Genomic DNA, 19,872 nt, shown 5'->3' on the forward strand with positions numbered 1-19,872 from the left:
CAATGCTACAGGGATGTAGTTTTGTCAATATGTATATATCTATCTGACTATAGGAGCATGCTTTAGACTTTTTGAGTAATATTAACAATACATTTTCTGAGAACAAAATGAGTCTTTGGATTTAAAATTTTGTATTACTATTTTACCAAAAATTCTAACTTTCAGAATGTAGTAAAGCACATTGGCATCAACCACTGAAATAAGTGTTCCTTTGTAAAAATTTTAATTTCTGATTAGAATTGTGCAGGAATGCTTTTCTCTACATAGTTTTGGGAAGTATTGCTGGAACAAATATCATGTGAGCCTGCCTTGTTAACTGTGTCATCCTCCCTCTCTGTCTGTTTTGCAGCCGTGCTCACTCTCCTGCCTTGGGTGTGCACTCCTTTTCAGGGGTGCAGAGGTTCAGCCTTTCAAGCCATAACCAGTCTCCAAAGAGACAGAACATTTCTCATTCTCCAAATAGTAATTCCAGTGGTTCCTTTCTTGCACCAGAGACAGAGCCGATTGTTCCTGAATTGTGCATTGATCATTTGTGGACAGAAACAATTACTAACTTAAGGTTTGGAGTATATAATTTTGTATTTAAAGAGAAACATTGCTAAAGTCTTGGAAGCTATTTGCTGTTAGGTTACAGAACCCAGTTGTAGAACCCTGGCTTACCATGTGCAAAGCCCTGTGTTCAATTTCCCTCACTGCAAAAGAAAAAAAAGATATTTTTCTTAACACTACCTTTTAAAATAATCAGGTTTTAATATATATATGGCCATAAGTTTTAGTAGTAGATAGTAACGATACTAAGATGGTCATAAGATATTTTGTTATTTGATAGTTCTTTAGTAGTAGTAATCTGAGGTTTGAGTTTGATGATTTAAGGAGAAACAGCTAATTTCTATAGATTAGGAAATTTGGGTTTGTAGTACTTTTCTTAAGATTTTATTTTTTTTGAGACAGAGTTTTGCTGTGTAGTTCAGGCCAGCATTGGTGAACTCTCTGTAGCCAATGTTGACCTTGAACTCCTGCCTTAGCCTCTCAAATGACATTTTTCCTAAGTTTATCTTTGTGTTAGTTGAGTGTCAGCTGTGTTGTTTTGGGAAACGTAGTTTAGGTCACTGTCCTATGTGATCTTTCTCTTTTTATGTTGTCTTTAATAATTCATTTATTCAGCCATATGCCAGTGTATATGTTAATTAGTCGGCCAAGTAAGTTACTGTTACTGTCCTTAAGAGAGAGACAGCTGAAGGATGGTGATGCAGTAGGCCCTAAGTACTTCTAGGTGTAGGGCTTTGGAAAGGTGAGGAGGTATTTCAGGTAATGAGGAGAGCCATAATAGGCAGCCGAGGTCAGAACACAAATTCCTACTTTGGATTGTGCATGGGAAGGAAGAGAACAAAAATGGGGAGACTTGGGAGAAGGGTTTCCCTTTAGGCCTGTTCTCTGTGTTGTAAACACAAGGGAAAGAGTAGAGCAATAAAGAAGGGAGTTGTAGGCTTGTCACTGGTCTTTGAGACCAGATAGGGGGTTACAGTTTCTGCAGTGTGTAGGAGCAGGTTCCTGGGGTTCCAGGAGGACCTGCAGAGAAGCTTGCAGTTCCAGAGGCTCTGTTAACTCTCTGGGATTGTGTTCAGTCATCATGTATGAGTGGTGTGTGGTGTGTAGACCTTTTCTTAAACAGAGACCTTTAATAATTGTTAGATTCTCGAAGGGGTTATGACCTCCAAACAATTAAAATCTAGTGGTATAGAAGCACAAGAGAGACATAGACTAAAGTCTTGCTTATTTAGAATTTGTAGGCAGGGGTGAAAAAAGGCCAAGCTACTGCAGAAAGACAAAACCAGAAGGTCAAATGGGGTTGGCAGCAAGGAGTATCACAGAACATACAAAGTGCATTTCTAGAAGAAAGAGGTGCCAGTATTGCCAGGTGTCACTGCACTGCGCCTCTGAGAGGGAGATGTCCCCAGAGGGCAGTGAGTTCACTTGTGACGTTGGCCAGCGTGTTTAAGGATTGGAGGGTGGTAGGGGAAGCAGGTTAGAAAAAAGTAAATTGAGGCCTGAGGAAGTGAACATAAACATTTGAACTATTTTTAAAGAGTTTACCTTTGAGGATGAGGATATAGAATTAGCTAGTGGAAGTCTTAAGAGTTGAGAAGAGTTTTAGTTTTGCTGAACTAAATTAAAGAAAATTAGTCTTCGTGAAATTTTACCCCTGTGTGCCTTGGCGTGTATCTAACTAGTAAGGACATTTTGTGACTTTGTCATAATACCATGTTTTTCTTCCACCAAATTACAAGTTAATCCTTTTATGTAATTTAATATTTAGTTTACCTTATTTTGAAACTTTAAAATTGGAGAGAATAGGCTGCTAGGACTAACAGCGGGGAAAGCATTAAAAGTACATACAGGGGGAAAGAGATGATTGCTGGACAAGAAACCAGAAAGGAACACAAGTGGAGAGATTAACCCTGGGAGGAAGAAGTCGTAGTCCATCTCACACATAGGTCGTTACGTTGAGTGCATACAAGTGTGTTTGTGTCTTCAGGGTTATTCATGATTTAAATAGCTTTTAAGTTTCTTGAATATCTTCAAAGGTTTTTGCAGTAGTTACGAGGTAGATTTTTTTGGATCAGTACTGACAATTTCTTTATTAATATATCTGTTGCAGAGAGAAAAATTCACAGGCCTCAAAGGTATTTATTACATCTGACCTATGTGGACAAAAATTCTTATGCTTTTTAGTGGAGTCACAGGTCCAGTTACGGTATGTCTATTTCTCATCGTTTCTTTGTAAATAATTTAGGAATCTTTCCTCCTTTCTTCCTTGTCTCCTATTCTTTTTTTCTTGATTGGTTTTATTGAGAAACAGTGTATGTCATAAACTTGAGATGTCTTGAGTATATAATAATTTTTAGTGAATTTACAGTTATGCAGCCATCACAACAATTCAGGTTATCTGTTGTTGCTTTTTGGTACTGGGAGTGAACCCAGAACCTCTACAGTGAGCCACATCCCCAGCCCTTTTAAAATTGAGACATGGCCTTGCTACCTTGCCCAAGGTAGGCTTAAACTTGGAATTGTCGGGCCTCAGTGCCACCGTGCCCAGGTACCACAATCTAACTGAAATACTCTTATCACCATAAAAAGATGCCTGTGTGCCCATTTACAGTCAGTCTCATTTTCATTGCTAACTTCCAGCAACTTTATAGATGTTCTGCCTCTATAGTTAGTCTGTTCAGGACCTTTTTATATAAATACAACTGTATAGTCATAAAATCATACTTGCAGTTTTTTTGGGTAAGCTTTTTTACTTTTTACTATGCTTTTTAGGGTTCACCATGTTGTAATGCATATGAAAAATTCATTGCTGTTTCGATGTAGTAGTCTCTTATTTAGATATTCCACGTTTTGTTTATCTGTCCATCAGTTAATGGTTTTGGTTGGTTTTCCTATTTTGACAATTGTGAATTAATTCCTCTGTGAACATTTGAGCAGAGGTCTTTGTGGATGTACATAATTTTAATTTTTTGTGATGAATGGTAAGTTCCTGTTTAACTTTATAAGTAATTGCCAAGTTGATTTCCAAGTAGGCTGTAGCATTTTACATTCTTACCACTCACGTATGAGTGTTCATTTTTCTTTTTTTTCATTAAGTTTATTGGTACATTTTAGGTATACAATATGACATTCATCATTGGGAACTTGTACCTTTACATAGTATATCTTGGTTCTTATTTTTTTTCCCATTCCCCTGCCCTCCCTTGAACCCTTCCGCCCTCCCTATTTACAAAGACTTTGTTTTTCATTTTCTCATATTTTTTTCCTTTCCTTTCTTTTCTTTACCCTACTCCTCCCACTTCTTCCTCCCTTTTAAACCCTTTCTTCCTGTTTCACATTATCTATTTTACATTTTGATTCTTATTTATACTCTCAGGTTCTCACACCAGAGAAACTATTTGGTATTTACATGTGTGTTCTATTTATTTTACTTAAGAGTATGGCCTCAGTGTGCATCTATTTAGCTTTAAATGTCTCTAGTTTCTCATTTTTTTATGGCTGAGTAGTACCGCATTTTATAAAAAAATTGCATCTTTATCCATTCTCCACTTGATGAGCAACTGGGTTGTTTCCAAGTTTTAGCTATTATAAATGATGCCACTATAAACATGGGTGTGCATACATCGCTGTGGTATGATTTTTTAAAAATTCTTTTGGGAAGATACCCAGCAGAGTAATAGCTGGGTCAAATGGTACCTCTATTCTAGTTTCATTTTGTTTTTTTTTTTGGTAGTGGGTATTGAACTTGGATCCTTGCACTTGTGAGGCAGGCAGTGGAACCACTGAGCTAAATCCCTGGCTAATCCTAGGTTTTGAGATATCTTCATACTGATTTCCATAGTGCTTGCAGCAGTCTGCCCTCCCACCAACATTCTTTTTTTTTGATTTAATTTATTGGTACATTCTAGGTAGACGGTACAGTTACATTCATTACTGGGATCTTATACCTTTACATGCCAGGTCTTGGTTCTCATTTTTTTCCCCTTGTCCCCACCCTCCCTTCACCCTCCCCCACCAACGTTCTTTTTCCGCACAACCCTGCCAACATTTGTTATTGATTGATTTATTGATAGCAGCCATTCTTTCTGGGGCGAGGTAGAATCTCAGTGTTGTTTTCATATGCATCTGTCGAATGATCAATGATGTTGAACATTTTTTCATGTGTTTATTTGCTGTTTCTATTTCTTTGAGAAATTTCTGTTCATTTCAGATGCCCATTTTTGAATTGGGTCTTTATATTTGGGGGGGCTGTTTTTTTAAGTTCTTTATATGTTCTAGATAGTAGTCCTTTGTCTGAGAAACAGCTGATAAAAGTTTATTCCCACATTGTAGGTTATCTCTTAATTCTTGGTTTCTCTTGCAGTGCAGAAACTTTTTAGTAGGAGGAGATCCCAGTTGTTGATTCTTTGCGTTAGTTCCTGTGCTACTGAGGTTTTGTTCAGAAAGTCTCTTCCTATGCCAGTGTCTGCAAGAGTTCTACCTAACCTGTGTTTCAGCAAGTTTAGTGTTTCTGTTTTAATATTTAGATGTTTGATCCACTTCACTTTTAGTTTAGTTCATGGTGAAAGACAACTTTGGATATTGTCAGTATCTTTGAGTATAGCCGTATTAGTGGATATGAAGTGGTTTAAATTTGCATTTCCCTAATGCCTTCTCATGTTGGTTGTCTTCTCATTATGTTATTAGACATTCCTTTATCTTCTTACGTGAAGTATCTATTCAGGTCATTTTGGCCTTCTTTGCGTTAGTTCCTGTGCTACTGAGGTTTTGTTCAGAAAGTCTCTTCCTATGCCAGTGTCTTCAAGAGTTCTACCTAACCTCTGTTTCAGCAAGTTTAGTGTTTCTGTTTTAATATTTAGATCTTTGATCCACTTCACTTTTAGTTTACTTCATGGTGAAAGACAACTTTGGATATTGTCAGTATCTTTGAGTATAGCCATATTAGTGGATATGAAGTGGTTTAAATTTGCATTTCCCTAATGCCTTCTCATGTTGGTTGTCTTCTCATATGTTATTAGACATTCCTTTATCTTCTTACGTGAAGTATCTATTCAGGTCATTGGCCATTTGTTTATGTTTTCATTTTGAAATAATTAGAGATCACAGGAAATTTCAAATAGTAAAGAGGTTCTTTGTACCCTGCACTCTTTTTTCCCCCAAGAGTTAACATCTTACATACCTATGCTACATTATCAAACCAGAAATTAATATGACCCACACACCTTTCAGATTTCATCAATTTTACATATACTCATTTATACATGTATGTTAATGATTCCTTACAGTCTTCTCACATGTGTTGATTTCTGTAAATGCTCCTACAATCCAAACACCTTTCTCAGTGCCAACCTTGAACAATTATCCCAGGATGCCCCCTGTTCCATATTCCCTTCTACTGTTAATCTTTGATCATCTGTTCTCCATTGCTGTAATGTTGCCATCTGAGAATATTACATAAATGGAATCATTCAGTGTTTAATCTTTCAAAACTGTCTTTTTCATTCAGTATAATCCTCTTAAGACTTGTCTAGGTTTTTGCGTGTGTCCATATTTTATTTTTTTATTTTACTGTTAGCTGTGTAAAGTTTCAAGAGAGCAATGATAAAACCCAGCTCATCTTTGGCTCTGTCACCAACATACATGCAAAGGATGCAGCACCAGTGGAGGTAAATGCACACACATTTCTTCAGAATTTGAAAGTTATTTCAAAATTACTAATTTTCTCAGATCAGAAAAGGAGTTTTTGTCTTTTTTTTTAAAGAAAATCGACACCATGCTGATCCTGGAAGGCAGTGGAAACCTGGTGCTGTACACAGGTGTGGTTCGGGTAAGTACCAAGTGACACCTCATGTTTTTTATGTAGTAGGCCTCCCTCCTTCATTTAAAATTTGTTACATTCCTCCATGCACAATTTGGGAGAAGATTAAGTTGAAAATGAAGTTTCCAATGTTAGCTGGTTCTGAGCCAGATGTGGTGGCACATACACGCCTGTAATCCCAGGACTTGGGAGGATGAGGAAGGAGGATTGCCACCAGTTCAAGGCAAACCTGGGCTTCATAGTGAGTTCAAGGTAAGCTTGGACTACATGCAATACCCTGTTTCAAAAACAACAACAACAACAACAACAAGATAATGCTTGCTGGTCTTAATTTGGAGTGCTAGGGCTCATTGCCATTAGATGAATTGGCAGTGTTAGCATAGCGCAAATGGGAATGACTGTACATATATTTTTAACTGAAAACTATCAACTGTTTTGAAATTGATGTAGGAGTAGCTTTGGTGAGTACCAATGTTTTGGTAAGTTTCATTATGTTAAATACTTTGGCTGCATCTTTCTTTTTCAGCATTTCTGAGATTTATATACAGCATAATATATTTAGCAAATTTACATTATGAAATTTAAATACACACACACACACACACACACACACACACACACACACACACACCATTTGAGGAATAATGGAGTATTCAGATAAGCTATCCCTGACTGCTCTTACCAACATAATACCTTATTAGGTTGTTTTACTCTATGATTTAATTCTCTTAAATATTACCTGTACCTAGTGAACCACAATGTTACGGCTTTTGGTTTTAAATATCAAACATAGTTTTAAAATTATATAAAAATTATTCTTATATTCCAGATTTTTTTATTTAAAAATTTTTTATTTCCTTTCTTTTTGAGTCATCTTCTTTTGTTCTTTGGTTACTTGCTTAGTACGCGTCCACTGCCTTTAATACCTTGTAATGTTTTTTCATCTCAGAACATCTTTTTTTGGGAGTGTATTGGGGCTCAAATTTGGGTCCTTTTGCTTCCGAGGCAGGCTCGGTGCCACTGAGCTAAATCCCCAGCCCAAGAACATCATTTCACTTTCATTCCTGAAGAATAATTTGCTGGCATTGCATGGGGTGCTGGGATGACAGGTCTCTTCTTTGAGCATTTGCCCCTTCTTCCTGGCTTCCCTGATTTCTGATAAGAAGTCTTTTCTCTTGTTTTGTTCTTGTAATAATTAATACTTCTCATTTTTTCTGGTTGCTTTTAAGATTTTCCCCCCTTTTAAAAAAATTTTACCATGTGACTGGTATGAATTTCTTTGGGTTTAAACCCGTTAGTTCTCACAGCTTCTCACATTTCTAGGTCACTCAGTTTGTGAAGTGCTTAGACATATTTGGAAATATATTTTCAGTATTTTTAGTGCTTAAATACTTTTTTCTCTCACTCTCTTGGTGCTAGGGTTTGAACCCAGGTTCTCTTTATTCAGCTATAACTCCACCCCCTTTTTTAAAAAGGTGTTTTTAGTTTGAGACAGAGTCTTGCCAAGTTGCCTCAACTGGCTTATACTTGGGGTCCTCCTGGCTTAGTTTTCTAGAGTGCTGGATTACTAGTGTGTGCCATCACACCTGGCTATAAATGTATATTTTAAATGGCATCACAGTTTACAGAGTGTCCTGTTAGGCATTAATTTTTCAAATGTTTTCACTTCCCCACCTTTTTTCCTTCCTTGGTTCTCTAATAATATGAATGTTAGCTATTTTATTTTTGTCCTATATGCAAGTCCCTGAATCTCTTTATTTTTCAATCTGTGTTGTTTCTGTGCTATTAGAGGATAAGGATGAAAGCCAGGGCTTCTGCCCCATTTGTAGCCACTGCGCAGAATGGGACATGGAGAATTGTAGCCTCCTGCACTGAACGTTAGGGCTCTGTCTGCAGTCTCTGTAGCAGCAGTGCCTGATGCAGAGGGAAGGGATGTTACCCCCTTCCTGCAGAGCAGGGGTGTGAGCCTGATCTGGCTGCATGCTCTGCGAGGGGCAGAGTGCCTCCTGGTTATTGCAGAGTGAGAATGAAAGACAGGAGTCTGGGCATACTGTTCCAGGCCATGGTTCCCAGTGAAGGAAGTACGTATGTTTTGGGTAACGTTTGCTTCACAGTAGGGCAGGGATAGTGGAAGTGTTTCTGACCTGCTTGGTCACACTTTTGCCAGTACTTTCACTAGAAAAACAAGGTTTCTTGGAGCCTCTTGTGTCTGTGGCCGTGAGCATGTCTCAGTTGCAGGCCCTTTGAAAATCCTGGGACTGATTATGTAAGGAGTTAAAAAAAAAAAACCTACTGAATTCATTAGGTCACTCCTGGGTCTTAGGTTCCTAATTATTCTATCTTTTGTCCCCACTTCTCAGAGTCTCTTGTTAGTTGAACTATAAATTTTGAGCATATTTTAATTTTTTTCAGTTTGGTTATTAATGGAAGAAATAATGTGGAATATGCTTATTCCATCATTTCACGAACCAAGAGTTAGATAGCTTCAAAAAACTTATGTAGTATATTAGTTCTCATTATTGTTTCTGTTTTTTAAGCCTAAGAATTTTATTTTTTAGCTTCCGTTAATTTCACATTAGTTCTAAGCATCTCCCTTTAGTCTCATCAAATTTTTACCCAATATGGATGTGAAATTTTATTGTTTTTTTCCTGAGAACCCTACAGATAGTTAAAATACCAGGTGGTTAGTGTGGATTGCCCGCATGTTCTTTTAAGGTCAGTGATGAATTTATTCTACTTTATGGAAAGCTTGTTTTAGAATAGCGTCTTTGATGGGAGACAGAGATGGTGAGCTGGAGAGTAAAGTTTGAATTAAGTTAGATTTAATTTCTTAAGCATCATTCAGTTTTATTTTTTTTTAGCTTTTGAGAGTAATTGGTTCTCTCTGCCTTAAGACTTAGCAAGATAATTGCTTATATCTTCTGAAAGCTTTATTCTGAAGTCTTTATTCACCAGTAAGGTAGCAAAAAACATACTGTACAAGACCTCATTTTGTATGAAGTCTTGACTATATTAATATTTTTCCTCTTTCCTGCAAATAAAGTTTTTAATGAAGAGAAGTCAGACAAGAGAATTTATGCTAAGGTATTTGTAGTTGCTTCACGGGATTTGAAAGATTGTTAAAGTACTGATTCTGTTTGTTTTTAAGTTGTGTTTTTGAACATACACTCTGACCTATCAAAAGAAACATGCTTATAGAGTGTGATCAAAATATATGGTGAATGCTTAAATTAATTATATAATTAAAGAAATGTATTACAGCAAAAACACTGCCATTAATCCCTCTCACCTTGAACACACTTATCCCATTGTTCTTACTACTTTCTGAAGCAGTTCTGGAAATCCTCTTTCCTGAGTGCTTTACTAGTTATGATGAAAAGTACAGTGAGTGCTGTTGCCAAGTGCCAATCCAGTGGAAAGGCTGGCTTGTAAAAACTTCTGGCTCTTCCAATGTCAAAATGACCATGAGAAGTAAATATTTTAAGTCGATTCAGGACATTAAGGCAGCCACAAGAGAGCAACTAAAGGTACTTATAAGAGAGGACTTCCAGAACTGCTTCAGAAAGTGGCAAGAATGATAGGATATGTGTGTATGAAGTGAGGGGCATTAATAGCAGTGTATCTTTTACTGTAATAAATGCTTAAAAATAATTTAGATAGTCACTGTATTTTTTGATCATGCGTCATATGTGCCCTAACATTTTATTGAAGAATATGATGCATTCAGTAAAGCCAACATCTTTTTCCATGTCTTTCTTTTGCTCAAAGGTGGGGAAAGTCTTTATTCCTGGCCTGCCAGCGCCTTCCCTGATGATGTCCAGCACAATGCCTCGGCCCAGCACACCACTGGACAGTGTTAGTACTCCCAAACCTCTTAGCAAATTACTTGGGTCATTGGACGAGGTAAGAAATGAATTAGCTGTTTTCAAAAATTTATATTGTCTTAAAGAAATTTTGTAAATATTAGTTTTTTCATGGTTAACGTGATTTTATGTAACACTTAGGGATTAAGTGGTTTCAGATGCAAATGATAGTTACCATATGTTGACCATCTTCATGATGTGTGTGGTAGAGAAATGAAAATGCTGCATTCTTTCTATTCAGGGATCTTGGGCAAGTTCTATCTGTGTAAGAAATTATAACTTAAAGTAGATGGTTAAGACTTACAAATGAAGAACCGAGAGTACTGTAGCAGGTTCCCTGCTGGGAAGATGCATTCTCACCTGATGATGTGGCAGAACCACAGCCTCATCTCCCATGACAGGCTAGACTTGGCCTGGACCTAGAGGCTAAGTAGTGTATCTGTCTTTAGAAAGGTCATTTGGACAGAGGAAAAATCACAAGCCAAGGCATGAAGGCAGGAGAGTGTAGGCCATTTTTATATCCATGGTTGTATCTCCATCTGCTAACACACACATCTGTGGAATGAAGCTTTTTGTTTTTTTGTTTTTTTTCTTTTTTATTGGTACCGAGGATTGAACTCGGGTCCTTGCGCTTGCAAGGCAGGCCACCGAACTGCTGAGCTAAATCCCTGGCCGAAGATTTTTAAGTAGTCATTTGGGTGCAGTAGGACAGGGAATGGGATGTTAATTTTTTTGGAGCATTTTCTATATGCAAGGCACTGGTTTAAGTGCTTTATCAGTATTAACATTTAAGCGCTTAGAACAGCTCATTTCTTTGAGAAGGTAGTATTGTGATACTGTTTTATAAATGGATACATTGAGGTACCTGGAAGTTACTCATTCATGATCATAAAGCTGATATGTTCTTAAGAGCTTGTTTGGAGGGGAGTGTAGCTACTTGTATAACCTTGACCAAGGAAATGGTCCTCCTCTATCGGGGGTGGTCATCCTCTTTGACCGAGCACACAGCTTCGGGAGGGATACACATGGAGCAGTGAGGAAGGAAGAGGACACCCTCCTAGTCAGCCGAATCAGCCCTGGCTCAGTGGGATAACATGTTGCAGCCAGATCGCCCTCATATCCAAGCTGATATGTTCTTAATGGGAGAAAGGATGAAAAAGGTGGTTTATTCTCAATGCAGTTGCCAGAGATTGTAGGTTGTTTTGAGGAAGGAGTTTTGAGTGTCATGGTCTGTTTTAGATAAGTTTATCTTGGGGCTGAACATCAATTAGACTCCACGTGAGGCCTGTGAAATGCAGAAAAGGTCTGAGCGAAGGCAGTATCTACAGAAAGGAGGTGGCTGGAAAGGTATAAGTGACAGTTTGTCTGCTGGCTAGTTTTGTACATGGTTGGAGAGGTGCTGTGGAACAAGACCCAGAATTCTCTGAGCAATATTGGCAGGTACCTGTGCTTACTGAGTTAGGAAGCCTAAAGAAAAGTAGTCTGTATGTGAGGAACATCTAAGTACAGACATTTAGGACTAGTTTAAAGGGAAAGTTAGTGCTGCCAAGTTTATCAGAATTAAATATGTGCCACGTTGAACTTTTTCCATACAAGTCAGTGCATATGGAGAACTTTCAGAAGTGTCAGAGGTTTTCATGTGATTTGGAAGAGTTTCTTACATAATAAAACTGGTTTTTAGACAGGTGTGGTGAGTCATGCCTGTAATCCTAGTACTGTGGGAAGCTGAATCAGAAGAATCACAAGTTAGAGCCCAGACTGGGCAACTAGTGACTTAGAGAGACTCTGTCTCAAAGTAATAAAAAAATGACTTGAGATGTAGCTCAGTGTGAAGGTCCTGAGTTCAGTCCCAGTATAGTCAAAATGATTTCCATAAAGCTAAATATAGTTAGTGTCTTTTTGCTAGCTGTGAAGTCATAAGAGACCATCTAAGCACTGCCCAGTAGCTTTCTCAATAACTGGCAGGTTGTGCTTCTAGATGTGGAGCTGAACTTTTTTGGTAACTGTTTGAAGTACAAGCTAGACTGTAATAAATATGTCTTAGGTTTTATTGGCCGTCAGTGTTAAGATTCACTTAGAGGGGCTGGGGATTTAGCTTAGTGGTTCTGCCGCCTGCCTCGCAAGCACAAGGACCCGAGTTCAATCCCCAGTACCAAAAAAAAAAAGGATTCACTTAGAGATGTATTGTAGATTGAATTACAGTAGTATAAAAAGGGTCAGTGGCCATGACCAGAGATGTAAGATTAGGTAGTTAATAACAAAGACTTTTCTGGGAATGTAGCTCGGTGGCACTGTGCCTGCCTGGCGAGTACAAGGTCCTGAGTTCAATCCCCAGTACTAAAAAACAACCAAATAAAGGCTGTTTGTTTTCTGTTTCATATCTGTAGTTAAGAACATAATTGTGGGCCGGGAATTTAGCTCAGTGGCACTGCGCCTGCCTAACAAGTGCAAGGTTATGAGTTTGCTTTCCAATATACAAAAAAAAAAAAAAAATGTTATTCTTATATCTTTAAATAAGTAATTTGGCTATAGAGGAAATGCCTGTAAGTACTGGTCTCATTTCACCTTTCTCTCTGGATTGCTTCTGACTTCCTAAAGTCATGTCTGCCTCCTATGTCTCTGGCTCTGTAAGTTTGCCCAAAGTGCTGCTTCTTTCCCTTCCTCTTAGCCACAGTTTTCCTGCATTGTCAGCCTGTCCATCTACCTCCTGCCCCTATGTAAATCCCAAAGCAAGGAAAGCAGGTCAGACTGTCTCCTTCCTCTGGTTCCCTTCTTGCTTAGATCTTAGTCCCTTAGTCCAAGTTGCCTCCATATCTATCCTATCAGTCAGATACTTTATTGTTTTAACTTCCTTTTGTAGTTGTTTTCTGTCAAGACCTTGGTCTGCTGCAAACTACTTGATAATAGAGCAAAATGACTTTTAAATCATTACATGTAGTCATTTTTTAGACTATATGTCTAAAACAAAAGTTGTTTCTTTTATCCTTAATTTCTTCAAAAGTACTTCAATTATGTTATGTTTGTAACTTACAGGTAGTACTGTTGTCCCCGGTTCCAGAACTGAGGGATTCTTCAAAACTTCATGACTCTCTCTATAATGAGGACTGTACTTTCCAACAGTTTGGAACTTACATTCATTCTGTCAGAGATCCTGTCCATAACAGAGTAACTCTAGTAAGTATCTTTTAAAAGATTAGGTGGTGTTCCAAATAAATATATCTGACATTTCAAATTTGTCATGATGTAGAATTTTGTCTGAAAAATGAAAAAAATTCTCATGAGTTTTAAAATGTATTATGTCATTTTGGTACTATTTTACTGTTAATTCTGCTTAGGTTTTCTGAAGTTTCTTGTTAAAAATGTATTGAAAACAAGCATGTTCCAGCAGTTGAATTGCATATTATTATGGCTTTTGTTTTTTCATTGAAAGTAAATCACTTTTGATGATAGTAACTTTTAGTGTTTATATAAAAATTAGGACTTTTGAGTAATATTGTACTAGGATTTTTGGAAATGTTTTACAAATGAGCACATTTGTAAGTGTATATTTCTGTTTGAAAAAATATTTTTCATTTATTTTATTGAATTTTGCTTTATAGAACCATCTGTTTTGAAAACATTCCAAGGCTTAGAATGCTTAAATTATTTTTATATTTTCTTGTTTCCATTCTTTTCTCTAGGAACTGAGTAATGGCTCCATGGTTAGGATCACTATTCCTGAAGTTGCTACCTCTGAATTAGGTATGAGTGAGAGTCAGACTTCACTTTTATGTATTCTTATTTGGAGATATACGGTTTGGAGTAATTGCTGATTTACACCAGTAATTGGGATTCTAAAAATTATTTTGCTATTGTTGAAGCCACTGGATCAGGTTTTTCATTTTGTAGAGAAGCTGTAAATGGCCGGGGAGTGCTTTGCCGTGTGTGCTCCATGTGCACTGAGGTTGGAGTACAGTTGGAAGATAACACTCGTTCTCTTTCTCTGAGATGCTTTTTTTGAGACAAGGTCATATTATTTTTCCCAGGTTGGCTTTGAACTCCTGGGCTTAAGTGCCTCTCCTGTCTTATTCTCCCAAGTGGGAGGACTATAGGTATGGACCTCTGAATCTGGCTCCTCTGAGCTTCTTAGGCTGAGAAACACAGTACCATGCAGTGAGATTACACACAGGGAGGGACATGCCTCTCCCAAGAAAATCCGTGGAACAGGCAGCCTAAGCAATTAAAATATTTCTTGACATATTTAATGATGTTTTTAATCTTAAAGTAAATTTCTGAATTTTTAGGTAAATTGTAAAACTAACACAGTTGCCTTGATTAGATACAAAGTATTATAGTCAAAATGCTACCTACCACAGGTACACAGGTATTTTTAGAAATATTAGTGTCTGCTTGCATTATGACTGAAATGCAATTTGGAAGATAGTAGCGGAGAATATTTCTGAATGTAGAATAGTAAAAAAAATGTTACAGTTGAATTTGCCAAGAAATATAAGAATGCCTGTATAATAATGTTCATGATGTATTAGTTTCAGAATGTAACTACCAAAGCCAGGCATTGGCAGATTGTAGAGTAGAATGACTTAATTTTAGGAACCTTTTTTTTTGTGTTTGGTAAATGATATTCTAAATTTGTACAAAGATTCCTTGCTTTTCTCAAAGGTATTTTTAGGTAAGAATTGCAGAACCAAGTACCTAAAATAAAATATATAAAAACAAATAAGAAGGGAGGAAATCGATAAAAACAAAATAAAATCTTATATTTTTACAAGCCAGCTAGAAGTCACATAGTTGATGCAGGGAAGTGAATGTGTTTATAAAGGGTTTCTGAGACTTTGTGCAACATGTAGTGGTTTACACTTACTTTGTACTCAACTGTGACATACTTGGCTATTTGGTTATCTAACATTGATTGCTGTTTGCTTCCAATCTGCTATGTGTGTTCACATAGCAGATTGGTGATGAACAATATATGCTGCTGAGGATGGGCTGAGTGACAGTGACAGATCAAAACACAACGCCTAAAGAGCCAGGTGAGGCCAGCCTATGCTACATAGTGAGTTCAGGGTTAGCCTGAATTACATGTCTCAAAAAACAAAACTAATTCTCTAAAGAGAGAATATAAGAATATAAAATTGTTGCAGTTTGAGACTCAGTACTACTAACGTAGATCCAGGACCTTCACAATAGTTCTCATCGCCTCTGGGTTACTACATGACAGTGTAATGCTGTAACCAGTGTTCACACTAGTGACTGTCATTAAGAATGGTTTAGCTTACGTGGTATTTGTCCTTACCCATTTAAGACATACTATATGAGGACATCATAGAAACTAAACGTTGTCAGAAATAATGAAAAGTTATAAAGCTTTGTTGATAGGAATGTTCACTCATTTGGATCTCAATGCTAACTAAGCATTGCTATATGTGGATGTATGTGTTTTTTATATTATGTATTTACTGAGTAATTTAAGCAATGTTTCATGTAAATTTATTGATGTAGAAATTGTATGTTTTTCAGAGTGACCCTTATTATCCAAATCAGGACTTTGTTTTTGGTACCAGGCATTGAACTCCGGCCCTTGTGCTTGCGAGGCAGGTGGTGGAACCACTGAGCTAAATCCCCGGCCCCAAATCAGGACATTTTTGACTGAAAGGGGAAGCAACTGCTAACTGTTGGGCTAGTATGAATCAGGATTGTTTCAGGTGAACTGGGCTATTTGCTCACTTATTTCTGATGCAGAATTAGTGATCAGACAGCTGCCCTCAGACCTCTTGCAATCCCTGTTTAATTTAGTAGCTGATTTATGTTTTAGATGATTGCCTGGGTGTGTTTGCATTGGCTCACTGGCTCTTTAATAACAGTTCTCTTTTCACAGTAACAGGGCCTGTGTATAGTTTTTCTTTTTTTTTTTTTAACATAGTAATAATATAAAAGTTGTCTTATTAAAAGGGAGAAAGAAACGCATGCATAGGAAGCTCAGTAAAATTAACCTTTGCTTTTAATAGTACAAACATGTTTGCAAGCGATTAAATTTATCCTGCCAAAGGAAGTAGCAGTTCAGATGCTTGTGAAGTGGTACAATGTCCACAGTGCTCCAGGAGGACCCAGTTACCACTCAGAGTGGAATTTATTTGTGATTTGCCTCATGAATATGATGGGTTATAACACAGACCGCTTAGCATGGACCCGAAACGTAAGTAAATATAGTTGTTTTCATCATAAATTAATTCATTTATCAATGTAATATTTGTACTATTGGTAATATAACTATTGAGTACGTAAGAGAAAAGTTTAATAATAGGTATACTTTATTCACATATTACCAGAACTTACGGTATTTGTGTCATTTAATACATAGTAACATTTTACTAGTAATGATATTTTTGAGTTTTTATAGTGTGCTGCAGCATGTTTGACTATTTCTTATCTTTGTAAAAATGACCTTAAGTTGTGGTGGGATTATTGATAGTTGTAATTCTGTTGATAAAGAAACTGAATCACAGAGATTATAGACTTGTGATTTGCTCAAAGCAGGCTAGACTCTTGTATTCTGACTCACGGTTTAATGTTCTTTTCTGCAGGCAAGACTGTCTTTGTGTACACATATTGCTTGGAATGTGAGGTGGCAGGCGATTCTAGGGGGATTTAAAGAGTCCAAGTATCTATCCTATTAGTAGTATAAAGCTGTATCTTTTACCTTCTTTGCAGGCCCTTGATGGCTTATTTACCAAGTCAGCAGCATAATGTCTGCAGTACTGCTGATTTCCTTTTGCTTGGGAGATAACTCCCAGGACATGCTTTTTCACATAAATCTTTAACTACATGCCCACACAGAATTGCACTCCCTTTCATTTGCCTGTTAGTATACTTTACATATCTATGTTGTTTGCATGTCCTTGTCCCCTTACTGTAATGACATCCTAGCAAGGCAGGGAGTTTTGTTTAGCTCTGTTCATGACTCTCCCAGGACATGTGGACAGGCCTGTGGATGGCCTTTGATGAATAAATGCCCTGGACACTGTTTTTGAGAGTTTGTGTCTGTGGTGGTATATGTGTTATATGTGGTGCCCTCTACAGTTTACTGAGAAAAATCTCACCTGAGATAATGGGGGCAGTTTTCTTTTAAACAGTTGCAGTGAAGCTACCTATCTCATCCCCAATTTTTCATTTTTTTTAACATATGAAAAGATTAAACCTTAAAGAAAGAGGACTTACACATTTCAAATAAGTGCACTTCAGCTTTTTGTAGTTTTTGTAGTACTGAGCCATGGAATTTGTTTATGAAGGCAGGTTAATGTGCCCAGTGCCTGGCCAAGAATGATTCCCTCTCATATTTGTGTTGCGGGGAATGCTCAGCACCCACTGTTTTTTGTTTTGTTTTGTTTTGTTTTCCTGTAAAGAAGGACATGGCTCGCTGACTTAGGAGTATTTATTGCATGATAGTCTAAAGCAGTGGTGAACCTATGGTACACGTGCCGCTGTGGGCTGTTACCATTGAAAGCTCTAAAAGGTTCACCATCAGTGGTTTAAAGGAAGAAGAAAAACTTACTTATTTAAAAGAGCCAGGGCCTCAGTATGTTTCCTAAGTTAGCCTCCATCTCCTGGGCTCAAGCAGCCATCCTGCCTCAGCCTCTCAAGTAGCTGGGGCTAGAGGCACTGCCACTGTGGCCTGCCTGAAATTCAGTTCTTGAGGCTGAATTGCTTTTACATTTCTTTATAGGATTATATAGTTAAAACCTTGTTATCTGTCTTTGGTCCTTATGATCAAGGCTGGGGATGAATGGTCCTCATTGGCAAATAGTTTTCATTTTGCTTTGTCTGGATTTACCCCCCTTATTGTTTTAATTTATCTATGTAGAGTGTGCCATTTCTACCAATACCCCCCTTATTGTTTTAATTTATCTATGTACAGAGTGCAACATTTCTACCAAAGAGTTGTTAATAATTTTTGGTATTTATTAACCTAAACCTAAACCGGATGTGCCTAAAGGTTCTTTTCCTGCTGAAGGTGTGATATAATTGTCATCACACAAATGGAGAGCCCAGGACATGATGATTTCAGTGCCTGTGAGTGCAGGAAACATACTAGATGCTTTACATTTATGATTGAATTTCATCTTCATGATGACCTAGAAGAAAGATTTATACCATGATTTTCTAGGTGAAAAAATGTTTTAATGGTTTTCTTCAGTCTCTATAATTAGCAGATCTGACTTCTTCTGGATCCTTTTAAATTGACTAAATGACAGTAATAAATTTATGATTTTGACTTTTCTTTTGGCGTTATTTTCCAGTTTGACTTTGAAGGATCACTTTCTCCTGTCATTGCTCCCAAAAAAGCAAGGCCTTCTGAGACTGGATCCGATGATGTAAGTATTGTTATTTCTTACCGATAGAAATTAATTTATGGGTACTTGTACTGATCTTCCACAGCTGTGGTGTTCCTATCAATTTGTTTGTTTCCAACACCTTTTGCTTTATTTATTTTAATATTGAATAAGTTATTTTGAGTGGTAGGAACTTTTTAGAAAGGTCATTCACTTTTGTCTTTAATCATCATGTCCAGATTACTGTGAATTTCATTCAGCACAGTGTTTTGCAGATTCATTCATACTGTTGAAGGTTCAGTTCTTCCTCCTTTTTATTGCTGAGTAGTATGAGTGCACCATAGTTTGTTTATCCATTCTGCTGCTGATGGATATGTAGGCTATTTCCATTTTTGGATTCTTAAGAATAATAGTGCTCCTAACATCTGGTAACAAGTCATAGTGGACATAGCAATTTTATTTCTCTTGGATAAATATTTATCAGTGAAATTACTGGGCTGTTGCTGGTTTGCAGACTAGTTGTACTGTCTCACCTCTGACCAGTAATGTTTGAGAGCTCCTTGTGTTGTACATCTTTGCCAAGGTTTTCTGTTATCACTTTTTGTTTTAACCATTTGAGTATGTGAAGTAATTTCTCTTAGTGCTTTTAATTTGCCTTTCCTTGATTGTCAATGATGTTAAATGTTTTTTCTTGTACTTTTAGCTATTTCTGTATCATTTTGTAATTTCTTTTCAAATATTTATCTAATTTTTAGGTAGATTTAAAAAATACTTATTGATCCAGGCATGCTGGTGCATGCTTGTAATTCCAGCACTTGGGAGGCTGAGGCAGGAGGATTGTTGTGAGTTTGAAGCCAGCCTAGGCTACATAGTGAGAGTCAAGATCTGCCTGAACTACATAGTGAGACCCTGTCTCAAAAAAAAAAAAATATTGAAGTATAGAAATTACTTATGTATTCTGAACATGAGTTCTTTGCTGTCTACATGTGTTGAAAATATTTTTTCTTTTTAAAAGCCCATAGAATATTACACTTTTATCATTACTGTTGTTATTATTATTATTGCAGTGCTTGGGGCAAACCTAGGTATATGGTAGGCAAGTATTCTACCGCTGACCACTTACAGCCCTATTAATTTAGTTGTACAAATTTATGGAATGCAATGTGATAATTCAATGCATGTATACACTATATATTGATCAACTCCAAGTAGCATGTTCATCTATTTAAACATTAAAAATTAACATAATAATTGTACATATTTATGAGTGATAGTGTGATGTGATATATATACACATAAATATAAATATAGTCAC

The 19,872-nt window shown here is 37.0% G+C and overlaps 1 protein-coding gene across 2 annotated transcripts in view; it reads left to right on the plus strand.

Annotated features, from left to right (window-relative positions):
• Anapc1 (anaphase promoting complex subunit 1) overlaps positions 1 to 19,872 on the plus strand; it is an 82,108-nt gene that overhangs the window by 12,671 nt on the left and 49,565 nt on the right. For both annotated transcript variants that reach the window (XM_010638180.3, XM_033761684.1), the window contains 9 exons: positions 350 to 559; positions 2,660 to 2,755; positions 6,125 to 6,215; positions 6,311 to 6,376; positions 10,136 to 10,270; positions 13,264 to 13,404; positions 13,911 to 13,971; positions 16,236 to 16,423; positions 18,525 to 18,599. In XM_010638180.3, the coding sequence (XP_010636482.1) occupies positions 350 to 559; positions 2,660 to 2,755; positions 6,125 to 6,215; positions 6,311 to 6,376; positions 10,136 to 10,270; positions 13,264 to 13,404; positions 13,911 to 13,971; positions 16,236 to 16,423; positions 18,525 to 18,599 (1,063 nt within the window). The remainder of the gene's footprint in view (positions 1 to 349; positions 560 to 2,659; positions 2,756 to 6,124; positions 6,216 to 6,310; positions 6,377 to 10,135; positions 10,271 to 13,263; positions 13,405 to 13,910; positions 13,972 to 16,235; positions 16,424 to 18,524; positions 18,600 to 19,872) is intronic.

This window comes from Fukomys damarensis, unplaced genomic scaffold, assembly GCF_012274545.1.
Source record: "Fukomys damarensis isolate Sample0158 unplaced genomic scaffold, DMR_v1.0_HiC HiC_scaffold_9, whole genome shotgun sequence".
NCBI lineage: Eukaryota > Metazoa > Chordata > Mammalia > Rodentia > Bathyergidae > Fukomys > Fukomys damarensis.